At 34.7% G+C, this 24029-nt stretch overlaps 2 protein-coding genes across 3 annotated transcripts; one reads left to right on the plus strand and one right to left on the minus strand.

The window, feature by feature from the left end:
* Nucleotides 1-4174: 4174 nt before the first annotated feature.
* Nucleotides 4175-8230, plus strand: LOC110823000 (uncharacterized). The gene is made up of 5 exons (XM_088211753.1): nucleotides 4175-4436; nucleotides 6106-6204; nucleotides 6296-6404; nucleotides 6492-6723; nucleotides 7884-8230. Exons 1-4 carry the CDS (start codon nucleotides 4255-4257, stop codon nucleotides 6576-6578), a joined length of 477 nt encoding a protein of 158 aa, XP_088067879.1. The 5' UTR covers nucleotides 4175-4254; the 3' UTR covers nucleotides 6579-6723; nucleotides 7884-8230.
* A 4668-nt stretch (nucleotides 8231-12898) lies between these two features.
* LOC110823056 (Sterile alpha motif (SAM) domain-containing protein) lies at nucleotides 12899-17608 on the minus strand. Of its 2 annotated transcripts, XM_088211624.1 has the most exons (3): nucleotides 16456-17608; nucleotides 13835-13953; nucleotides 12899-13692 (listed from the first exon to the last, which is right to left on the minus strand). In XM_088211624.1, the coding sequence occupies exon 1, from the start codon at nucleotides 17472-17474 to the stop codon at nucleotides 16527-16529; it is 948 nt and encodes a 315-aa protein (XP_088067750.1). In that variant the 5' UTR covers nucleotides 17475-17608; the 3' UTR covers nucleotides 12899-13692; nucleotides 13835-13953; nucleotides 16456-16526. The 2 variants fall into 2 exon arrangements, with proteins under 2 accessions (XP_088067750.1, XP_088067749.1); XM_088211623.1 differs by having other exon boundaries at nucleotides 12899-13953.
* Nucleotides 17609-24029: the final 6421 nt, after the last annotated feature.

Genomic DNA, 24029 nt, shown 5'->3' on the forward strand with positions numbered 1-24029 from the left:
TGTACTGCGCGAAGAAAGGCCCAGAGAAGAGAGAGAGACAGTCTGTCGATACCCAAACGCAGCTCAAGAGCGTGAGTTCACGTACTTACAGTTTCGGTCGAAAATGGTTTGCCGCCACTGAATATGTTGATAAACATTATTTGGCTGGTTTCCAAATCCACTAATTTTGGGATTAATTCTCTAATTATGTGTTTAAATGTTTTTCCATAATAATATCACGAACCAATTTTATATAAATCTTCAAAATAAATAAATAAATAAATATATATAAGGGTACCTTTCTATTTCCAATTTAATTCCATAATAATGATGAATATCATATTGCAATAAAAAAAATCAAACAGTTGAAATTTCAATATATATATGTATGTATGTATGTATGTATATATATATATTTGGTTGGGCACGAATGTTTTAAAAACTAATATTTATAATATAAAAGTGTAATATAGTTTTCAACTATTAATTATTGTATATGGTCATTAATGAAATATATATAATGGAGAGAAATAAAATTGAATAGGGGTTTAAAGAAATTATTCTCTTATATCTGGGTGTTGGCAAAAATCACTTAATAAGTAATGTTAATTTCAAAAATTCTATCATTTAATACAGGCTTAATGTCATTTCCAGTATTTTTTTGTTTTTTTTTTGTTTATAGTTTATTTGGTTTTTATAATATATAAATAAATAGATGCGCAAAATTTCAATTGGATAGGAAGACAGAAGGAAGGCTAGTCAGTCAGTTAAAGATAATCAATCAGACGACGGAGAAGAGAGGTGGGGCCCAGCCTTTCCAATTATATGATGATGCTCCTTTTTTGGATCCTTTGATTCACACAACTTTCCAATCTGAACCTCATTTTCTTTCTTTACATTTTTTCTTATTTGGAATATAATGTAACATATATTTCTTATTTATGAAGTAAAAAATATATAATTTATTAATCTTTATTTTTATTAAAGTCTCTTTATCCAAATAAATAATTATGATATTATTTTTACTATTTTAAATTATTGATTAATTATATCAAATGGTTTGGTTTGAAGAAGATACATGCATAATAATTAAAAATGATAATAATTTTGATATTTTATAAAATGATTAATTTTTTGTTGGTTATATTTTTAAAATTTTTATGAAATCTTGTATTAAGTGATTTACAAGAATCACATAAATATCTCTCTCTCTCTCTCAAAAAAAAAAAAAAGAAAAAAATGTCTTGTTTGAAAAAGGAGCACATAATTTCTACTAATTTTTTATTTTTAATTTCTACTTTAACCTAAACACGACATATGCATATATATATTCTAAACAAAAAATTTCATTAGTTATTAACCTGTTCCCTCTTAACCCAATCAATGAAATATAATCTCTGAATATATACATTCTAAACAAAAAATTTCTATTTTCTACACACTAAATTTTCCTTTAACTGCTACTCTACGTACTCTTATATATATATATATATATATTTATATTTATATGTACGAATACCAATGAGTAGAGATTGTTATAAGGCCCGGTTCAAAGCTGATGGAGCAACAAGCAGCAAACCTGAAACCATAGATAAAGGCGAACTAATTATTTTAATTAAAATATCAAATACCAAATAATAAATATATATAATTAAATTTCTACCACGTTAGATAATTTAATTTCTTATATTTATAATAAATAATAATATATTATTTTTTATGAACAAAAATTAATTAGATAAAGTAAAAATATACATATATATATAGTGAAAATGCAAAAGAATTATCATACTTTAATTATTTTTGTGGAATGTGCGCCAAGATAAGTGATGTGTTGAGAAAAAGTCGGATGAATATAGAATTTGTAATCTACTAAAAGTCAACTACATAGTAATTGTATTAAATTGACAAATTAGTTTTTTCTATATTCAAAATTTTTTTAATTCATATATATTATCATATTATCTAACTACTAATTATATGATCACACAAATTATATTAAATTAAATAAAATTAAAAACTTTTTTTTTTTAGAAAAAAAGAGAGAGAGAGATAATTAAAATCCTAGTTGTTGAGAGTAAATTTTGCTTGGACTGGTTATATGATGAAACTGGCATTCCCTTTTAGCTATTAGACTTAAAAGTTAGAATCTTAATGACAATGATACTGTGAGAAGAATCCAATCCAAACGCAAGTGATGGTGTTACAGCTTTTTAAGTGAAGAAGCTTGGAATATATATATATTTTTTTATCTTTGAAAAGTCAAACAAACTCATTTGACTTTATTTTGCTTTTGGAGTTTGCATTGGTGGATTTTAGCCCAAGGAATAATGAGCTCATAAAACTAACTTCAAAAAGTGATGTCAAGATGTGACTCAACTTGTCTCCTTAATGTTTCTAAGGTTTTGTTTGATAGAGAGTAGGGTTGATGGGTGTTGTGTCGTTTCAATCCTTTTTAATTCGTAATGGAATTTATGGATAATTAAGAATATTTTAAATGGAGTTGATGAGATGAAGAAGAGTTGTCAACCTTTGAAAATGAACTTATTCAATGCAATTTGGCTAACCAACCAATGTGAAAATATTCTTTGACATGAATTACAAATGGGTCATTTCAATTTTATTATTCTTTTTAATTCTACTACTTGTTATACATCTTTGCATATAAATGCTATTAATAGAATATATTCTTATAACTGAGTTTTGATTTTCGATATTTTCGTTTTATTATTTTTAATAATTAAGTACGAGACTATAAATACAGAGTCGATATACGTACAGAGTTGACAAACACAAATTAGAGAAATCAGAAAAAGAAAATGGTCTTGTATGAAGATAAAGAGTCATTGTTTGGTAGCCAAGGATGACTTGCCTAAATTCATTTTAGGGTTTTTATATATATATATATATTAATATTTGAAACCCTCAAAATGGAAGATGGGCAGTCTCCTTTGGCTATCCTAACTGCCTCTAATCTTTCATACTAGACTCTTTTTTCTTTAATTCATATTTCCAAACTCCACTCCCATTTTAATTTCTCCTCATCTTTCCTTGAATTCTAAAATTATTAGTAATTATTACCATTATAGCAAATATATAAAAATAATGACCTATTATTATTTCCATAAAAGAAAAAAAAATCTTCTTCAAACATTCAAACTAGAGTCGATATGAAGGTACATTAAACTCTCTCCATATATTAATCTTAATTTTATTTTATGTACCTGCATTTTAATCTATTTTATAGTTTATATTGGATGATTAAATCAATGTTTTATTCATTTAATTTATAAAAATGTATGCACAAATATTTTGAAGTAAGGATTTATCTATTATAATTTTTACTATATCACTCTACTCTAGTCTTGTTGGCTTTAAGTTTTATTTAATATATTTTAAAGTTTAAAGTTTCAAATTTATTTAATTTTTAAGTGTTGGTTATTTAACATATATAAATGTTAGTTATAATTTATATATATAATTAGATAAACTTTAATTCGAAAACCATAAATTTTGAAATTAATTTTTAATTATAATATTATTGTTTACTAAGATTTTTATTATATTTGAATGATCTATTTTTTTTCTTTGATACAATTAGAATTTAAATAATACTCAACGTTAAAAATGGTACATTTGATTTTAGTTTATAATTAAATCAGTAAACATTGATGAGACTAAATCCAGAATTATTTTCTTTTTTGCACCATATTTATTCATGGTGTGGATGTATCTGTGTATGCACAAATATTAAGAATATATTTGATATGAAAATTATTATTTTTGTGAAATTTATTTGGAAGTATTTATTGAATTATAAAAATAAAAACATATTTCAAATGAATTTTAAGTAAAACTAAGTTTTCATATTTTAATAATTAATTAAGTATATATCTTCAAATAAAATTTTAAAAACAAATTTATTTGCTCTAATATATCCTAAATACAATACATAAATTGATTGGTAAAATATTTTTACACAAATGCCAAACCAAGAGAGCGAAGAAATCAGGAACTTTGACAGGTCATTTAGATATTCTAACCACGCAAACGGCGCCGTTTGGACAACTGAAAGCATATTACCACGTCATACATGAGAAAGCGTGGAAGAATTTTATTGGACAACTCCTACTTGAATGACTCGTCACTGAAGCTGACGTGTCAGTGTTAATTCTAATTTTGAAACCATGTTCATATTCACAAACCTCCAGCGAGCTACCAATTCTATCGACTGCAAAGTATTTCTCGAAGTCCGTTCAGAAAATCAGAAACCAAATGGCACAATCACCTTCGGCCATTATTCTTGTTATCGGAGCTCTCCTTCTCTTTGCTTCTTCAATATGCGCAGATGGAGAATCTCCATTTCTTGTTGCACACAAGAAGGCAACTCTCAAGAGGCGAGGTCCTGACACAGAGCGAGTCTCCGTCTCCATCGACATATACAACCGTGGATCCATGTACGCATTACCTCCTCTTCACCTTTTATTACTTGATCTATCTTTTCTTGTATCTTATTACACGTCTTTTTATCTCTTTTTCTTAGTCTCCGATGTAACTGTTTATACTCAATTTAAATGGTTGATTTTTGAAAATGATGAGATTTTTGCTAAGAACTAAATTTTAGGATTGATGATGTATTTTTTATTTTTCAATCTTCAGTAGTATTTGTGTAATTTACAGTGATAATTTTGTAGTTCTGAATTAACATATTGTTACTTAAATTCAATTCCGTGAAGTGCTAAAATGTCAAAATTATAATGGAAGATATAGGATTCTTCGTTCATTTTTGAGTAGAAACCTGTTTGGTGGGGTTAGTTATGTATCAAATTTTGAATTGTCTAGTTACCGGTAACTATTTATTCTCTATGGTGAATTTTGGTAAGCTTACAAAATCCCCATTTGTGTTAAAATATGTTTTATATATGAGTTGGCATTGGCATCTTCTAAGTACCTGTAAGTAATAAATACATATTATACTTTTTATTTTTTAAGGAAGAAGCATGGTTGATCAGATCGTGTCGTCTTCAATAGTGTTAGTAACGTTCCAGTTTGTAGCACAACTGAGCTGATTTGGAACTCTGCTCTGATAGACTTCATCTCGGTTCGATGAACTTCGAATTGCATGAGCTGAAACTGGCTTGAAATCTTATTAACTGCTCCTCTGAATATTTAAAAATAAATGTATGATATAAGCATGTGTATAAAAAATATGTTATTACTATACGTTAGTAGTTTAATTTTTTGTGATGTAAATAAATATAGTGGACTTTGGTATCATTTTCAATTTTGACCCTATACTAACTAAAAATTGAGGTCCAACATGTTTTAAAGGTAAATTTTTCTTGAGTGTTCTTCATGCTGTGTCAAATAAAATTTGAGTTTTATTTCATAAAAAAAAAAAAGAAAAAATTGGAGTTGTCTAATGTGTAGTTCGAGGTCATGTTTGAATTTGAGTCTAGTACTAATCAAAACTGAGTTTGTTCATAATTGAGTTCAAACATATTTTCAATCTAGCTCTAACTGGGTGCTACTTGATCCTTCTTGAGCTCGAGTCAAGCTGAGGCCCTACTGTTGTTTGCTCGAGCTAAACAAAAAGCAGGATAATTTTGAGCTAAATTTTGTTGGATTGAGCCGAACTTAAACATCTAAATATTTGGATCACTCCAGTTGTTTCCATCCTAGTTATCGGATTGAGTTGTTCCATCTGAGATTCTTAATATTGAGACATATATGAGTTGGTGCTTCCATATTCAGAGAGAAACGTTGTTATTTGACTCATGTATTCGGAGAGAAATGCACCAAATATGAGGAAGCTCCATAAATTCAGCTAAAACCAACAGACTTTACACTTTTAAGGATATCACAAACAAAAAATTGTTGACCTGTTGCAGGAACCTGAGTTTTTGTCTCGTAGTTTACATCTATCCTAACTGAAATTTGATCTTTTGGGTCTCATTTCATATTTGTATGAACCTTAGGTAGAAACTAAATTGCTCTGCACTAAATTCCCTGGTTCTAATCCCAAAAAGAATATTAGGTTGTTGTACATTATTTACCTTTAGTTTTCTCTTCCAAAGAATTGTTTGATGGATAAATTGTTGTATTTTCTTCATGAACCCTTTGCAGGTCTGCATATGATGTAAGTCTTACTGATGATAGTTGGGACAAGGATCTCTTTGATTTTATCCATGGTAACACGTCCAAGTCTTGGAAAAGACTTGACGCGTAAGTCTGTTTACATGTTCCTGAAAAAGTTGAACGTGTTTTTTCAGACTCCAGTTGCTTACATTATGAGATTAAACCACGTGATTTTCAGGAATGCTCTGGTTTCTCACTCTTTTGAGTTGGAGACCAAAGTGAAAGGATTGTTCTATGGAACACCAGCTCTCATCACATTCAAGATTCCAACAAAGGCTGCAGTACAGGTTGGCGTTGATGGAAATTCTCAAGGCTTTTGTTATTTGAGCTGATCAGTTTTGATGTTTTAGTTGTTGTCTTTGCTGTTTCTCTAGGTGGCATATTCAACCCCAATTCTGCCGCTGGATATCCTTGCTGATAAAACTATTAACGGGAAGTTTGAATTGGTAACCTTTCTTTGATAATAATTTGATATTTGTTCCGTACTCTTCTTCTGTTAGATAGTAGCAGGTCTTCTCTAATGAATTATGGCATCGACTGATTAATGGTGATGTGTTTTACTTTTCATGTAATCACCTGTCATCCTGGCCTCAATTCCAGGCAAAGGTACCTTCTCAGTCTCTTTTCTCAAAGTTCTTTTCATACTTCTTTAGGTTAAATTACAAAAAATCTCCTGAAGTTTAGTATACTATATAAAAATGATTGAAGTTTTTATAATTAAACAAAAATTTCATATTTTACAAATTATTACATACTTTATACTATTACGGTTAAAGTGTTAAATTTAAAATAAATGGTAACATTACTACTATACTTCTTATTTAATAAAATTAATTTAATGACCTTAATGTGTTATATAAGGCTAAGAAATATAGAAAAAATTATTAGAAGAACTAATTATTGATCTTAACAAAAACTATTTAAAAATAATATATAAATATATGAAGATTAATTATTTAAATTATAAAAGTAAAATTTGATTAATAATTGATATAAATAAAAATGATTTAAAAGTAGAATTGCCCCATCTTCACAAATGAAGAAAAAAAATCAAAATAAATTGTTAACATAATTTTTAAATTAATAATTTTAAAATTTACTAAGTAAAGTATTTTAAAGAATTTTTATTAATTTTAAATTATTTATTTATTTAATAAATTCATATTTTTGTTATTTAAATAAATTATTAAGATTGCTATGATAATTTAATATTAAATAAGAGATATTGTAGTAATTTTTCATTTATTTTAAGTCTAGTATCTAAATTTAACTGCCATGATGTTGCAGTATATAACAATTTATAGGAAAAAATTTTCCATTAATTTTTAAAAAGTTGAGTGTTTTTTTTTTTTTTTTTTTGTATATTATTACAAAACATTTTTTTAGATGAAATATATTATCATGAATTTGCTAGCACATTTATGTTAGATGGAAGTTAGTAAAACATAATAAAAATAACGAGTGCTTTGATATTATTCTGATTTCTTATGCAGATGGTTTCCATTTTTATTCTCATGTTTGACTTGGAAACAGTTGATACATGAGAAAAGAATGATCTTTTGAATTGTATTAGATCGATTAAAATTTCAGTATCTAAATAAATCGACCTGTTTATACAAAGTTTATCTATTGTAATTCACTATTCCTATTAAAAACAGTATTCTTATTAAAAGCAATCCTTATGCCTTGGTAAGCACTATCTTATGTGTGCTTAAAGACCAAAAATTTTAGTCATTGTCTTTCTAACAAAAACGTTTTGAGTGCAGAGGCTATTGGCGAATTATGGGTCTCAGGTTTCTGTCATATCCCTTGTTATCATATTTGGTTACCTAATTGCTACATCGGCAAAATCAAGTGGTAAGCGCAGTTGAGGTGGAAGTTTCTCAAGTACGTGTTAGAATAGCGACTGAGTTTGGGATGGAATCTTAAACAAGACCTTGTTTAAGAGTGTATTATGCACCTGTAATTACTCTGAGAATCTATAGGTGATTTTGTAATGCTTACTCGACTAAAATGCATTAGAAGGCCATGCAAGTGCATTTACTATTATGCTTTCATCACCATGGGAATTTCTTTTTGTTTTATGCCTATACATATCCACATTTGTCTTTTATTTCGCTCTTATGACTAACTTTTGCGTTTTCTAGTGCTATGCACCCATCTGTTTGGGACTCGAAGATTTCTACATTCGAAGATTGTATATTTGCATTCAGGTTTCTCTTTCACATCATCTCTGTAACGGCCTCGGAAATTTAGAATGAAATATATGTATTAAAAATGTCAAATGCGGAAGCGTAATAAAAATTTTAATTATCATCCCTTACACAAAAATAAAAAACGTACTCAAAGTATAAAAGAACAAACTAACTAAAAGTGATACTCGAAATAAGAACTATAAATATAACTACGGAGTCTTTAGGCGTCCCCTTTGCCGTCTTCCTGCGGAACGGGCTCGGGAATAATGTCTTCCTGATCTGAAATGGTTAAATAAGGAATGAGCTACACCAGCCCAGTAAAGACATCACACTATCTCACCGCCACGGAGGTAAAGGTGGGTAGAAAACACAAAAAAGATCAATGGAGTATAATTTATAATAAACTCGTTTATTAACATAAAAACATTTACTGTCCACTTACATCGGTGAGATCTATAAAACAAAATATGAAAGCAATAACATTATCATTATCATGAAATCATATGAACTGTATAACATAATACTTACTACGCCTTTGCATTTCAATCATTAAACAACACATTTTCCTCATTTAACAGCCTACTAGTATCCATGGGGATCCATAGGGGTCCCGCTACCCGTGAACCCTTAACATTTATAACCTGATTCCAGAGCCGTCCCCATACCCCGTCCGGTATGGGCACCAAAACCATGAACCTCAATACCCCGTCCGGTATGAGGGTGAAACGGGCCGTCCCCATACCCCGTCCGGTATGGGCACCAAAACACAGAAGGTCTCCATACCCCGTCCGGTATGAGAGACCACGTTCCCGGTAGGGTTCCCTACGGACCCGGTCCGTCCACCATCTCCCAAGATATCTAGTCAGGCTGTCCACATTATCCATTTATCAATTCACGTAATCTTTTATTCCTTTTTTCCTCAGTCACCATCATCAAATCACACACAAATATGTAAACCAGTAGTTTATGCCAAACAAGACAACACACAACATCGGATTCTCAGTTATTCAACCCATAGTCAATAAAACAGTGATATATGCACTCAAAACTATGAAATGAAAACATCAGATATCATACTGCATTTAAAACTGTAAAATAGAACAAATAACAACTGACCGACAAATACACCAGACTCGGGCTCCATTAGCGACCTTAAACAATTTCACACATCTATTGATTCATGAAATACAATTTTATCATTTATTGAACTTTAATACCGTGATAGGAAATATGATGAAGGGTCCTTACTTGTTTCGGGGTCTGAATACGGCTCTACAGTGCGCCTACAGGCTGTCTCTAATTTTTCCTGAATTTTTTTCGGGGAATTGAAACGAACTACTGGTACCTGCACGTGTCCCAAAAAATCCTAAATTAGACCTAGGGTCCCTTTCGGCCAATATCGCAATTCCGGCACAGCGGCTCCGCCGTGCTCCGGCGACGCGGCGGCGATTCCCCTCGGGTTGACCGTTTTCGACTGAATTCGACCACGCTTGCATCGGTCCCTGCGATAGAACAACCCTAGGGCCCTCGGTGGGCCAAAAAATCACGAAAAACCGAAACTTACCAGCAGCGGTGCTCTCGGGTGCGGCGGCTCTTCCGGCGTGAGTCGCATTTTGATGTTTGGCTCCGATCAACCTGTAGAGAAAAGAACGGTGATCACAGTGGTATAAAATTTGCATCAAACGGAGGCCGGGAAGGGCCTTATCGGAGGCAAAAACCGAGGAGGGGCGCGGCGGCGCTGCTGGGTTTCGGCTGGGTTTTCCGGCCGTTTGGCCATAGACGGACTCAGCGTCGAAAAACGAGCAAGGAGGAGAAAATTTACCTCGATCGGCGATCGGAAACTTTCCCGGTGTGGCGGCGGGTGGCGGCGGCCGGCTCCTTCGGCGTCTGGTTCTTCTTCTCCGGCAAGCACTGGCGGTTAGAGTTTCTTTGGTCAGGTGTAGGTGGGGTTATTTATACCTTTTGCCTTTTAATCTCGATCGTCCATCAAGATTAAATCTGGGTCGTTCATCGCAATGCAATCTGGACCGTCCGTGCGCGTGAATCTGGGCCGTCTGTGCACACGTTTGATCTGGGCTATCCATATGCGCGAGAACGGATCTGGGCCGTCCGATCGCGCGCATGCGGATCGCGCATGTGGCCCGTTCTCTGGTCAGCGTTGCCTTGCCACGCGACGCGTTCTGGTTGGCCGGGGCTGCTGACCGGGCCGCTGACGTGGCACAACTTTTCTAAATTGCGTTTTAACACCCGGTTTCTGATTTTCTTTTCAAAAACACTCACAGAATCCAAATTTTCACCAATTTTTTTCAAAATCAATTTCAATTAAATCCAAATAATATTTTTATCCAGTTTTATCATTATTATTATTTTTATTTTCATTAAATTAAAAATTAAATAAATAAATAAATTTTTTTTATTTTTATTTGGGTGTTACAATCTCACTAAGAGTCCATTTTCATCTTCTTTTCTTCTCTGTTCATGCTTCCATACATTGAACTTTCACGATGTTTGATTGCCTCTGAATATTGTTTTATTTATATTAAAATGATAACCCTGAGTTCATATAAAATTTTACACAGAATTTAAACAATATTTAAAAATTCTATAAAAATTGATAAAATTTGTAATGTATTAGAAAATTACATATGAATTCAATTTTTGTAACCTCCTAATAGAATTTTGTTTTTCTGATTAATAAAACAATGTAGATCTACAAATTAAGTTTAATTTCTCTATCAGACAGTTTCCTCTATTCAGGCATAAGTTTTCTTGTGTGAGGAGTTATAAATTTTAACATTTTCTCATGGTTTAAAACTTTTTTTAGCTTCAACTCTTATTTCATGCATCCGTATTCAACTATTTTTTTTTTTTATATCATTTAGTAAATTAATATGTTTGTAAATATTTTTGTTAGTTCTTCATTGCTTGCTTCTTTTTTACTGCAATTATTTTTAGCCTATAAATTTGGCATCTTATGAAGAAATTACTAATTATTTTTTCTTCAATTTTTTGTTTATCATCAAATTTATTAATTATTTTAATTTTCAACAAAATAAACTATCAGTTTAACAAAAAGAACAATTTGTAACATAAATTCCTAATAATTGTTTTATTTATATTAAAATATTCCATCAGGATTAAAACATATTACAAGCATAATAATTGAATAATAAACTCTAAATGCACCCACACTTAACTAAAGCACGAGTATTATTCTAATAAAAAAATTATTTTTGTGTGGTAATTTATCATCTCATCTCAGCTGTTATTTAACATTCAACTGCTAAGACAAAAAAAATATCTACTTCAAGTATGAAAGTATATCCGATCACACTTAGGTGTTAGATGGACAATGAAAGTAAAACATGCACAATCAGGATTAAGTTGATATTCAGTAGCATAATCACTATAAAAATCTCTCCAAGTTTGTTCTTCTTCGTCCAGGACCTTCCCAGAAAAAGTTAAAATAATGATTATGCATTTGTTTCCTCAACTTCGGTGAGAATTTCAACTCTGATATTTTCTGTGTCTGCTCCACAGATATTACGTGCACCACTTTCTCATCCTTTTTAATTGTCACCGTAATTTTCATCCTAAAGAAAACATACAAACATGAATTAGGGTGATTTCCATATATATATATATATATATATATATTTCATATATTATAGATTTATAGATATATATATATATATATACACACACACTAATATTTCAGTTGATAAAAAGAAAATACCTTGATGTGTAGAAGCTCCAATACCTTCGCAATAAGCTGAAAGTATATTATTGAACTCTATGGTTCTGGTTGAATGTTGATGTTTCGTGAAGAATTTATACACAAATATTTGAAATATGACTAAAAAAGGCAAATGAATTAATTAGGAAATATACAAAAAAAGTTTACCAATTAACTTAAAAAGGAAAATAATTAATGATAGAATATATTATATGGGAAGCACATATTATAATACTAAATGTCCAAAAATAAAACTTCTTACTGTAAAATAACGACTATTATGTATATATATATATATATATATATATAGGATATCTTATTATGTTAATAGAAATGTTTATTGATCTAATAATAAATATTAATTTGACATTAACATGAAAGAAAGGAAAGTAATAAAATGTCACTTATTATGTTAAGGGAAATACTAAAATTGACATATTTATGCGCTGCCCACAGAAAAGGAAAATAAAATAATCTCAATTATATTTGGGCTTGGTTTTAAAAAATTATAATGGGCTAATAAAGGGTGTCTTATGGACTACATACATTTAAACCTGTACTTCAATGTCTACTCTTTGAATTTCGTTGAAGCAAACCTTTAGAACCTTCTTTTTGTCATCTTCTTATTTTCAGACATAATAAATTTCAACATTTTTAACTTAAATTTATCGGATGAATTATTCCGTGCTTGTAAAAGAGACCAAAATCATCTGTCCCTGCTCGGCCTGTTGCAGTGGAGCTGGACCACGGGTGGGAGCTGAGCAGCCAGTTCCCAGTTCTAACCTTTTGTTAAACTCCCCTTGTATGGAAACCCTATTCCAGTTTTTAGTTAAGCTAAACAGTGAGCAAGTAGGCAATCTCTCCTTTGCTCCTCCTCTGTTGAAAATGTACCGGTTCAAATCTGCAAGTGTGCAGACTTTACAAGTAATTACAGTTTACAGTTTACACTTCACATGTTAAATCAAACCTATGACTGTGAGATGTAAATTTTCATCTCAACATAAAATCTGTTGCAATGAAACTGTTTGTAGATCAAATACACAAATAAATAAACGGGGTTCCTTGGTATAGATCATTTAAGACCTCGTATATCAAGAAACTGATTCATCTGGGACTCAAATTGGAGAATTGAGGACTGGCCGACTATGAAGATCATGCAGACCTGAAAGGCCCTGACCTTGGGGTTCTTCATTGATAACCAACAGGATGACCTTGATAAGACCCCCGAATGGTACATAAATGTACAGTGAACACAACCTATTATAACAATTCATAAAGGGGAAAACACCCAAGGCTAGTGGCAATGGACTACAGAGGAACATATTGTCCACAGACAACCACACCACCGCACCACCTTTCACCAGCTTAAAGCAGTTCTCCTCTTGGGAAAACAAGTTCAATCAAATGAACTGAACTTCTGACCCATGTGGCAGCATCATATAAACTACACAAGCTTCAACAAAATTAATTTTCAATAGAATCAAGATCACAAATGCAGTGACCTCAAGGGATCGCCAAATAAAATGGAAAACCCCTTTTGCACCTTAAGAGAGTAGAGGAATCGTCAACAATGTCCCTAAAAATACTCTTCATCCATCCAGAGCAGTTAAGCAACCTAACATAAACCTTCAAACACTACAAAGCCTGCAGCATATCCACAAAGAGCTTTAGGTGCAACAAGTTACAGCATGAAGAAACCAGGGGGAAAATATCTCTCACTAGATTACCCTCTGTCTTCCTAAGAAAGAAAGAAAGAAAGAAAGAAAGAAAAAGTACATGTACTTACCATGTGGTTTGTCCCTTAACATGTTAAGTCCCTGCCTCTTTTCTGGCACTTAAGTAGCTTGTCTTACTTTAGAAATTTATGCCCACGATATTAGTGTGAAATTTAGAAACCTTGTTGTCCTATAGTTAGAAGAAAAGCACCTAAATCATACAACATTTACTATTAAAACCACAAAAACATAGACTACAAGTGGGAGTCTGCCGAAAAGAACAGATGCTAGGAATTGTTTTCAGGTGTTCAAGTTACTTATAAGCTCCTAATGAAAACCTACTGGTACTGCTTTAAGCACACTTCATTTGAGAAGACAACAACCTCAAACATCCTTTTATTTGCATTTGCAAGTTCTTACAACATAACCAAAGCTCCAAAATGCATATATTGCCAACAATCTCTCTTTCGAGAAGATAATAACAGCTATTAACTACTCGAGAGAGAGATAACAACTATTAACTAAGTTATTTATAGTAATGCAAACAATTCAATGTTCTTCCTTTTTCTATCCAAAAAATAACAATGTAGTCAACCAAGCTTGACTGCTCAAAGAAAGAAATATATAATAAATGTTGAACTTTTGTTTCTTCAAATTTCCTTATTAGTAAGAAGCAATATCTATTAAAAAAAATGCAAAATTTCGATACTTGATTATATATTATCCAAACAACAGACGTAAAAACTACGAGCTAATGACATTATTTTGAGAAAGGAAGGGTGGTTAAATTATCATTTCGTTAGACATGCAACAAAATCCCTTTTCTTTTGCTATGATCCACCATTCCTGTGCAAAAAATAATGAGTTTGACGCAAGCTCTCAGGTTTGAACAACTACTAACTAAGTTATTTATAGTAATGCAAACAATTCAATGTTCTTGCTTTTTCTATCCAAAAAAGAACAATGTCATCAACCAAAATTGACTGCTCAAAGAAAGAAATATATAATAAACGTTTAACTTTTGTTTCTTCAAATTTCCTTATCAGTAAGAAGCAATATCTATTAAAAAAATGCAAAATTTCGATACTTGATTATATATTATCCAAATAACAAACGTAAAAACTATGAGCTAATGACATTATTTTGAGAAAGGGTGGGTTAAATTATCATTTCGTTAGACATGCAACAAAATCCCTTTTCTTTTGCTATGATCCACTGTTCCTGAGCAAAAATAATGAGTTTGACGCAAGCTCTCAGGTTTGAACAACTACTAACTAAGTTATTTATAGTAATGCAAACAATTCAATGTTCTTCCTTTTTCTATCCAAAAAATAACAATGTCGTCAACCAAGCTTGACTGCTCAAAGAAAGAAATATATAATAAATGTTTAACTTTTGTTTCTTCAAATTTCCTTATCAGTAAGAGGCAATATCTATTAAAAAAATGCAAAATTTCGATACTTGATTATATAACAAAAGTATTAACTACTGGCTAATGACATTATTTGGAAAGAAAGGGTTAAACTATCACTTCGTTAAACATGCAACAAAATCACTTTTCTTTCGCTATGATCCACCATTCCTGTGCAAAAAATAATGAGTTTGAAGCAAGCTCTCAGGTTGACAAATAGCATACAACATTTGGCAATGCAGAGAAGATTTTAATCATCCAACAATTCTTTAATACCAGAATCCAGTCCGCTAGAATATATATGCATAAAACTGTTTATGTGAGCATATACTTGCAGTAACTAGAAAACTATAAACAAGATAGCTCTCAGTCTACCTCTCATAAACGCGGATACTATGATAAATAAGTAATCCCAAGCAACAGTTTCCATGGTGGAAGTGAAGCTCAGAACAGAAAGATTTGTCTGGTACTCGATTAGTTTGAATAGCACAAAATCCTCCAAAAGAAATATTTGAATATAACTTGAGGCAAATATGGAAAAGCAAGATTCTTATCGGATGCTGTTGTGTCTTCCTAAAAGATACTCCAAGCATACAATCAATGCAAACAGGAAACAGCAAGGTTCTTATAGGGTGCTAAGTTCATTTGAATGTCTTTAAATATCTTCCAAGAGATGCACTTGAGCATGCAATCAAGGCTTCTGCAATACAATACTGTAAAGCTTAATGGTTTGGCAGAACAATGAGAAAAGAGATAGACTTATCAAGTTGTCATATATGACAATTCCTAACAGAGTAATCAAATTGGAGAAAAAAGAGACCTGCTCATTACAGTATCCTCATGCAAAACAAAACTAACAAAGGGTTTAATTCCAGGACATCTTTATTCATAGAGATCCTTTGGAATTCACTTTATTTTAGCTATTCCTATAAGAGATTCTATTTCACAGTTGAGATGAACTCAGAGGAAGTTAGTAATATGTTGTGATTCGCTTCTTTACTCATGCATTTTTTTTTTCATTATTATCTCTAGGAACCAACATTAGAGTAGGGATCCTCTCACGATAATCTATGAGTTACCAACAGAAGCAACTGCATCTACTTTAAGAACACATCAGATGCTAGCACCAGAACATTGCACTGGATTAAAAAGGTATGCAACGCACCCTAGGGGGAAAAAGATAACATAAGATACTACTCATTCCAAAAATACTTCTTCTACTGCTACATTGAAAGAAAATATACTAGGAAAACCTATAGCTGGTTCAGACATGCAGCTTACATTGCCATGGCTGAGAATTCTCCAAAAAAAAAAGAAGACTTTGATTCCCAAAACCAAAACTCCATCAAAACTCACGAGAAACCCTTTCCCAGCTTTTGAATGGCGCAATACATTTTTCTCCTTGACCCCACCGCATTTATTCCCATATCCTTCAAATCCTCCAATGTCAAGAATGGCAAAACCTCATCATCCACCTCATGAATCTCGAATACCGGTGCATACCTTCCTAACCCCAATCCGTTGAGCCAAATCCTCACTCCCTCCTCTCCACACCTCCCTCCTCTCCCGCTCCTCCAATCCCTGACATCTGTATCTGAAGGCCCCGATAGCTCCACATCTCTGTTCTCCGAGACCCTAGGCCTAACATTATTATGCCTCCGGTTATTGTTCCCATGATGATAGAAAGCATCCCTTTCATTTCCATGACCATCCACAGCCAAATTATCCAGCGAATGAATCGGACTCTGCTCTTTCAACGGGCTCTCCGAATTCTCCATATTGAAATCGCGGTAACCCTCGTCCATATCCTCACCTCCGCTATACTTGTCCTCTCCTTCACCATTATTATTGTTGTTAGCGTTGTTATTGTTGTTATCGTCATCGATTTTTGACACCCAATTGGATCGAACCCTCTTGGTGGCGGTGGGCATGGAACCTCTCTTCTTGGATTCCTTGACTCTCCAGCTGCCAATAGCAAGACTATCCAAGTTTCCCTCTTTATCGTCATCTAGGGTTTCACTGTAATCGCCGCCACCGGAGCTAAGATTGGTAAGGGCCCGCGTCTTTGAGGTTTTTCCAGATGGATTAGAGTCCCTCCTGTGATCAATCGAGAGGTGATGGTGGTGTTTCCATTGCTTGGTGGATCTCCGGACGTGAGAATCGTAGGGCTGGTCGCCGCCGATATCACCCAGTCGCACGCTGGGTCTTCTCTGGCGCTTGGATCCAACAGGCTCTGATGTGGTGACGGCGACAGTTGCAGTGCCGTTTAAGGGAGCGTCCTGTGGTTGTATCTCCGCCATATCCGGAGAGAGGTGCACCAACAGAAGGGGAGTGGTATTAGTGGGTCGGAGTAGAGTTGGGGGGTTGAAACGACGCCGTTGCGTGGTATTTATAGTGTATGTCAGTGGAAAAGGATTTTGATTTGAGAGAGAAAGAAAGGAAGAAGATGAGGGTAGAGCGCGGGGGGAAGGGGGGTGTTGAGGACACGTGGCTACATATGAGGATTGACAGATGACAGAACTCACCAATTATTTGTTTCTTTCCTCTTCGTTCCAATCATTCCCTTTTTTCTTTTAAATAAATAATTTATTTTCAAACCTCATTTTCAGACTTTTTACTGTCCTAATAAATTTAAAGTAGAGAAAAAAATTGAATCTGGTAGAAAAAAATTTCAACCCAAGTCAAATTATTATTATTTTATTATAAATGAATAATTTTAATTAACATACGAAAAAATTTCTTTAAAATCCAATTGATTATCTATTTGTCATATTCACTTTACCAAAACTTTTTTTGTAACTTTTTCTTGATAAAAAAAAAACAATTATAATTAATCATAAGTACAAATAACAGTTTATAATTTGTTAGCTATATATTTAGTATTAAAATAAAAATAAATTGTCACAATCTCATTAGAAAATTTGCAAATATAACAAAAATTATATTTTATTATATAGAATAAAAAAATTATATAAATTTTTAATGTTAAAGACAATAATATATTTCAATTTAAAAGCAAATATTATAAATATAATAATATAATTATTTAGGGATACGAATACATTTCGGTCCTCCAAACTTATTATCCATTTCCTATTTTATTCTATAATATTTCAAAGCATTTGACTTTTTAAGAAATATTTCTTATTTTAGTTATTCTATTTTTTTTCTTGTTCAAATCTAACATATTCACGTATATATCTTGTTTCATCATAAATTTGATTGTAGAAAAAAAAAAAAGATATTTACAACTACAAATTAATTTCTATCCCATTTTCATAAACAATTTAATATAAAATTTTATTTATGTAACTTCTATTGGTTAGTATGAAATTATGATTATACCACATTAATACCAATAATTACAATCTTTATTTAAAACTCAGGTAGATTATTGAAACTAAAGAATAGAAAGGAGAATTTAAATTTTGAAATTGTAGTATTGTATTGATGATTGAAGCAGAAGCTGCTGTTCATTTATATACAAGAAGGAAAAGAAGAAGTTCATAAAATGTAACAAAAAATTAGTGCGAACATGAGGCATGCGTGCTAAACAAGTAATAGTCCTACGTGGTAAAACAAATTAACAGAATTATCAATATTAACTAATCATCATTAAAAACTTAATATATTATTTTAGCCTCATGCAAGTTAGGAAGAGTAAATATTGAAAATTCTCAGATTGGATAATAGCAGATGAAATTGAGGAGTACACAAGGCTTTGGTGAAGAAATCTGCAAGCTCTTGAGATGAAGAAACAAATATTAACCGTATAAAACCTTGCTGAACTTTTTCACGAATGAGATGACAATCAATCTCAATATGTTTAGTCATTTTATGAAAAACAAGATTATGGGCAATATTTATGGCAGATTGATTATCATAGAATAACAATGCAGCAACAGGTAAAACAATATGCAAGTCATGAAGAAGAAAAAATAACCATTGAATTTCACAAGTTGTAATAGCCATAGCTCGATACTCAGCTTCAGTAGAAAACTTAGCAATGGTAGTTTTGTAACGGCCCCGAAAATTTAAATGAAATGTATATATTAAAAATCTCAAATGCGGAAGCGTAATAAAAATTTTGATTAACATCCCTTACACAATAACCAAAACGTACTCAAAACATGAAGGAACAAACTAACTAAAATAGATACTTGAAATAAGAACTATAGATATAACTATGAAGTCTTTAGGCATCCCCTTCGCCGTCTTCCTGCGGAACAGGCTCGGGAACAACGTATTCCTGATCTGAAATAGTTAAATAAGGAATGAGCTACACCAGGCTAGTAAATACATCGCACTATCTCACTACCACGAAAGTAAAGGTGGGTTGAAAACAAAAATGACCAATGGAGCATAATTTATAACAAACTCATTTATGAACATAAGAACCTTTACTGTCCACTTACCTCGGTGAGATCCATGAAAACAACATAAGAAAGCAATAACATCATCATCATCATGAAATCATATAAACTTTATAACATAACACTTACCACACCTTTGCATTTCAATGATTAAACAACATATTTTCCTCTTTTACCAGCCTACTAGTATCCATGGGGATCCATAGGGGGTCCCCGCTACCCGTGAACCATTAACATTACAACCTGATTCCAGGGCCGTCCCCATTCCCCGTCCGGTATGGGCGCAAAAACCATGAACCTCAATACCCCGTCTGGTATGGGCGCCAAAACACATAAGATCTCCATACCCCGTCCGGTATGAGAGACCACGTTCTCAGTAGGGTTTCCTACGGACCCGGTCCGTCCACCATCTCCCAGGATATCTAGTCAGGCTGTCCACATTATCCACTCATCAATTCACATAACCTTTTTGCCATTTTCCTTGGTCTCAATCATCCAATCATACACAAACATGTAAACCAGTAATTGACACCAAACAAGACAATACAGTATCGGGTTAACCATAATATCAAGCATAATAAAACAAACCATGATTCATGCATACGAGACCATAAAATAAATACATCAGACATCATACTGCATTTAATACTGAAAAATAGATCAAACATGTAACGACCCCGGAAATATTAAAATGAAATGAGTATTTAAATATATCAAATGCGGAAGCGAGATCAAAATTTCATTTAACATCCCTTACACGAAAATAAAAAACGTGCTTAAAATATAAAAGATTAAACTGACTAAAAGAGAAACTCGAAAATAAAGCTATGAGTATGACTACAGAGTCTCTAGGCATCCCTTTCGTCGTCCTCCTGCGGAACGGGCTCGGGAACCATGTCTTCTTGATCTGAAATGGTTAAATAAGGAGTGAGCTACACTAGCCCAGTAAGAACATCACGATATCTCACCGTCACGGAGGTAAAGGTGGGTAGAAAATACAAAAAGACCAATGGAGCATAATTCACAATAAACTCGTTTATCAGTAATAAAACCCTTTACCATCCACTTACCTCGGTGGAATTTATGAAACAATATAAGAAAAACAATAACATTATCATAATCATGGAATAATATAAGCTGTAAAACATAACACTTATCACGCCTCTTGTAATTCAATCATTATACAACATATCTTTTTCTCATTTACCAGCCTACTAGTATCCGTGGGGGTCCATAGGGGTCCTGCTACCCGTTAACCTTTAACATTCATAATGAGTTTCCAGGGCCGTCCCCATACCCCGTCCGGTATGGGCGCCAAAACCATGAACCTCAATACCCCGTCCGGTATGAGGGTGAAACGGGCCGTCCCCATACCCCGTCCGGTATGGGCGCCAAAACCATAAACCTCAATACCCCGTCCGGTATGAGGGTGAAACGGGCCGTCCCCATACCCCGTCCGGTATGGGCGCCAAAACCATAAGATCTCCATACCCCGTCCGACATGTGAGACCACAATCCCGGTAGGGTTCCCTACGGACCCGGTCCGTCCACCATCTCCCAGGATATCTAGTCAGGCTGACCCCATTACACAATTATCAATTTATACAATCTTCCATTCTTCTTTCCCTCAATCAGCATCGTCAATTCACATTTAAACAAGCAAATCGTAATTCATGCCAAACAGACAACATACAGTATCAGTTTTTCAGTCATTCAACCCATAATTAATAAAAACGTAGTATATGCACACAAATCTGTAAAATGACCACATCAAACCTCATTTTGCATTTAAAGCTGTAAACAGGCCAAATAACAGTAAATCACCAATCACACTAGACTCGAGCTCCATTAGCCACCTTAAGTAATTTCACACATTCGTTAATTCAAGAAATACCGTTTTATCATTTTGAACTTTAATACCGTGATAGGAAATAGGGTGAGGGGTCCTTACTCGTTTCGGGGTTCGAACACGGCTTCACAGTGCGCTTGCAGGCTGTCCCTAATTTTCCCTGAATTTTCCTCGGGGAACTGAAACGCACTACTGGTACCTGCACGTGTTCCAAAAAAAATCCCAAATTAGGCCCAGGGCCCCTTTCGGCCCAAATCGCAACTCCGGCACGGTGGCTCCGCCGTGCTCCGGCGACGAGTCGCCTCGGGTTGGCTGTTTTCGGCCGTTTCTGGCCGAATTCGGCCACACTCGCATCGGTCCCTGTGAGAAAACAACCCTAGGGCCCTCGGGGGGCCAAAAAAATCACGGAAAAACGGAGCTTACCGGCGGCGGTGCTCTCGGGTGCGGCGGCTCTCCGGCGAGGTTCGTGTTTTGGTGATTCGGCTCCGGTCAACTTGTAGAGAAAAGAATGGTGATTACGGTGATATAAAAATTGCATCAAACGGAGGCCGGGAAGGGCCTCATCGGAGGCAAAAACCGAGAAGGGGCGCGGCAGCGCCGCTGGGCTTCGGTCGTGTATTCCAACCGTTTGGTCGGGATTTTGGCTCCGATTTGGCCACAGGAGGAATCAACGTGGAAAAACGAGTCGGGGGTACGAAATTTACCTCGATCGTCGGTCGGAAGTTCCTCCGGTGCGGCGGCGGGTGGCGGCGGTCGGCTTCTGGTTCGTCTTCTCCGGCGAGCGGCGGGCGGCTAGGGTTTGTGGTCTGGTGTGGGCGTTCTATTTATAACCCCTTGCCCTTTAATCTCAGCCGTCCATTTTGTTTTAATCTGGGCCGTCCATTTTTTGATTAAATCTGGGCCGTCCGATCGCGCCCACGCGGATCGCCAACGTGGACCTTTTTGGAACGACGTGGTTTTGCCACGTGGCAGGTCCCGGTTGGCCGGGACCGCTGACCGGGCCTGCTGACGTGGCTGCTGACGTGGTTTTTTTTTTTTTTTTTTTTTTCCTCTTTCCTCCTCCTTTCCGGGCGCTACAACTCTCCCCCCCATAAAGAAATTTGGTCCCCAAATTTGACTTATTACTCTTGATCAAACAGATGAGGATATTGGGCCCTAAATTCTGATTCTAGTTCCCAAGTCGCCTCCCTGGGCGTGTGGTTCTGCCACCTGACTTTTACAAATGATATTTCCCGATTGCGGAGTATCCTGCTTTCTCGGTCCGTGATACTGACCGGTACTTCTTCATAAGACAAGTCCTCTCGGAGTGGAAGCGGTTCGTGAGCCAAGACATGAGAAGGGTCCGGATTGTACTTACGTAACATAGATACATGAAACACATTATGAACCCGGGAGAGCTCAGGAGGCAGTGCAAGTCTGTAGGCAGTGGTACCAATCTTGTCTAAGATTTCAAAGGGTCCAATATATCTGGGGTTTAATTTTCCCCTCCTGCTGAACCTACTAATTCCCTTGAAGGGGGTGACTTTAAGAAACACCCGGTCGCCTTTCTCAAAGGCCAGGTCTCTTCTTCGGGTATCGGCATAACTCTTCTGCCTACTCTGAGCTGTCTGGATGTTCTTCTTGATCTTAACTATCTTGGACGTGGTCTCTTCTACCAAATCCGGGCCAAACAATCTTCTATCGCCCACTTCTTCCCAACAGATCGGCAACCTGCACGGACGCCCGTATAGCGCCTCATATGGGGCCATGCCGATGCTTGCTTGGTAACTGTTGTTGTAAGCAAACTCTATCAGGGGTAGGTGGTCGTCCTAATGGCCACCGGAGTCAAGGACACAAGCTCGGAGCATATCCTCCAGCGTACGAATTGTCCTTTCTGATTGTCCATCGGTTTGGGGGTGGAAAGCAGTACTAAGAGACAGCTTTGTTCCCATAGCTTGCTGGAAACTATTCCAAAACCGAGAAGTGAATCTGGGATCCCTGTCGGATACCACTGTTACTGGAACTCCATGCAGTCTGACTACCTCCCGGATATACATTCTTGCCAACTTGTCTAAAAGATCAGTCATTCTGATGGCCAGGAAGTGGGAAGACTTAGTGAGTCGGTCAACAATTACCCATATAGCATCATGTCCCGATCGTGCCTTGGGTAGTCCTGATACGAAGTCCATGGTGATATGTTCCCACTTCCACTCTGGAATCGGTAAAGGCTGAAGTAACCCGCCCGGGCGTTGATGTTCTGCTTTGACCTGCTGACATACCAAACACTTAGACACAAAGTCGGCTATATCTCTCTTCATCCCATTCCACCAGAACCGAGGTCGCATAGTTTGGTACATTTTCGTACTTCCTGGATGCATGACGAACCTTGAGCTATGGGACTCTGTCATGATGTCTCTTCTTAACTCACTGTCATCTGGGACACACACCTACCAAATTTTATTGTAGAAATTTTCGGGATCAATCATTGGACCATGCAAACTAGAAATACCCTTTCTTGGATAAAGGAAGAGATTACTTGTCCCTGAAACGAATCAATCCATCGGCGGAGATCTGAAATTCTGAGCTCACTCCCTGTTCTGCACTCTTCTTGCGGGTTACTAGGGCGGGGTCGACTGACTGGGCTTCCTTTATTC

This window comes from Carica papaya, chromosome 9 (assembly GCF_054855325.1).
Source record: "Carica papaya isolate Zhongbai chromosome 9, ASM5485532v1, whole genome shotgun sequence".
Lineage (NCBI taxonomy): Eukaryota > Viridiplantae > Streptophyta > Magnoliopsida > Brassicales > Caricaceae > Carica > Carica papaya.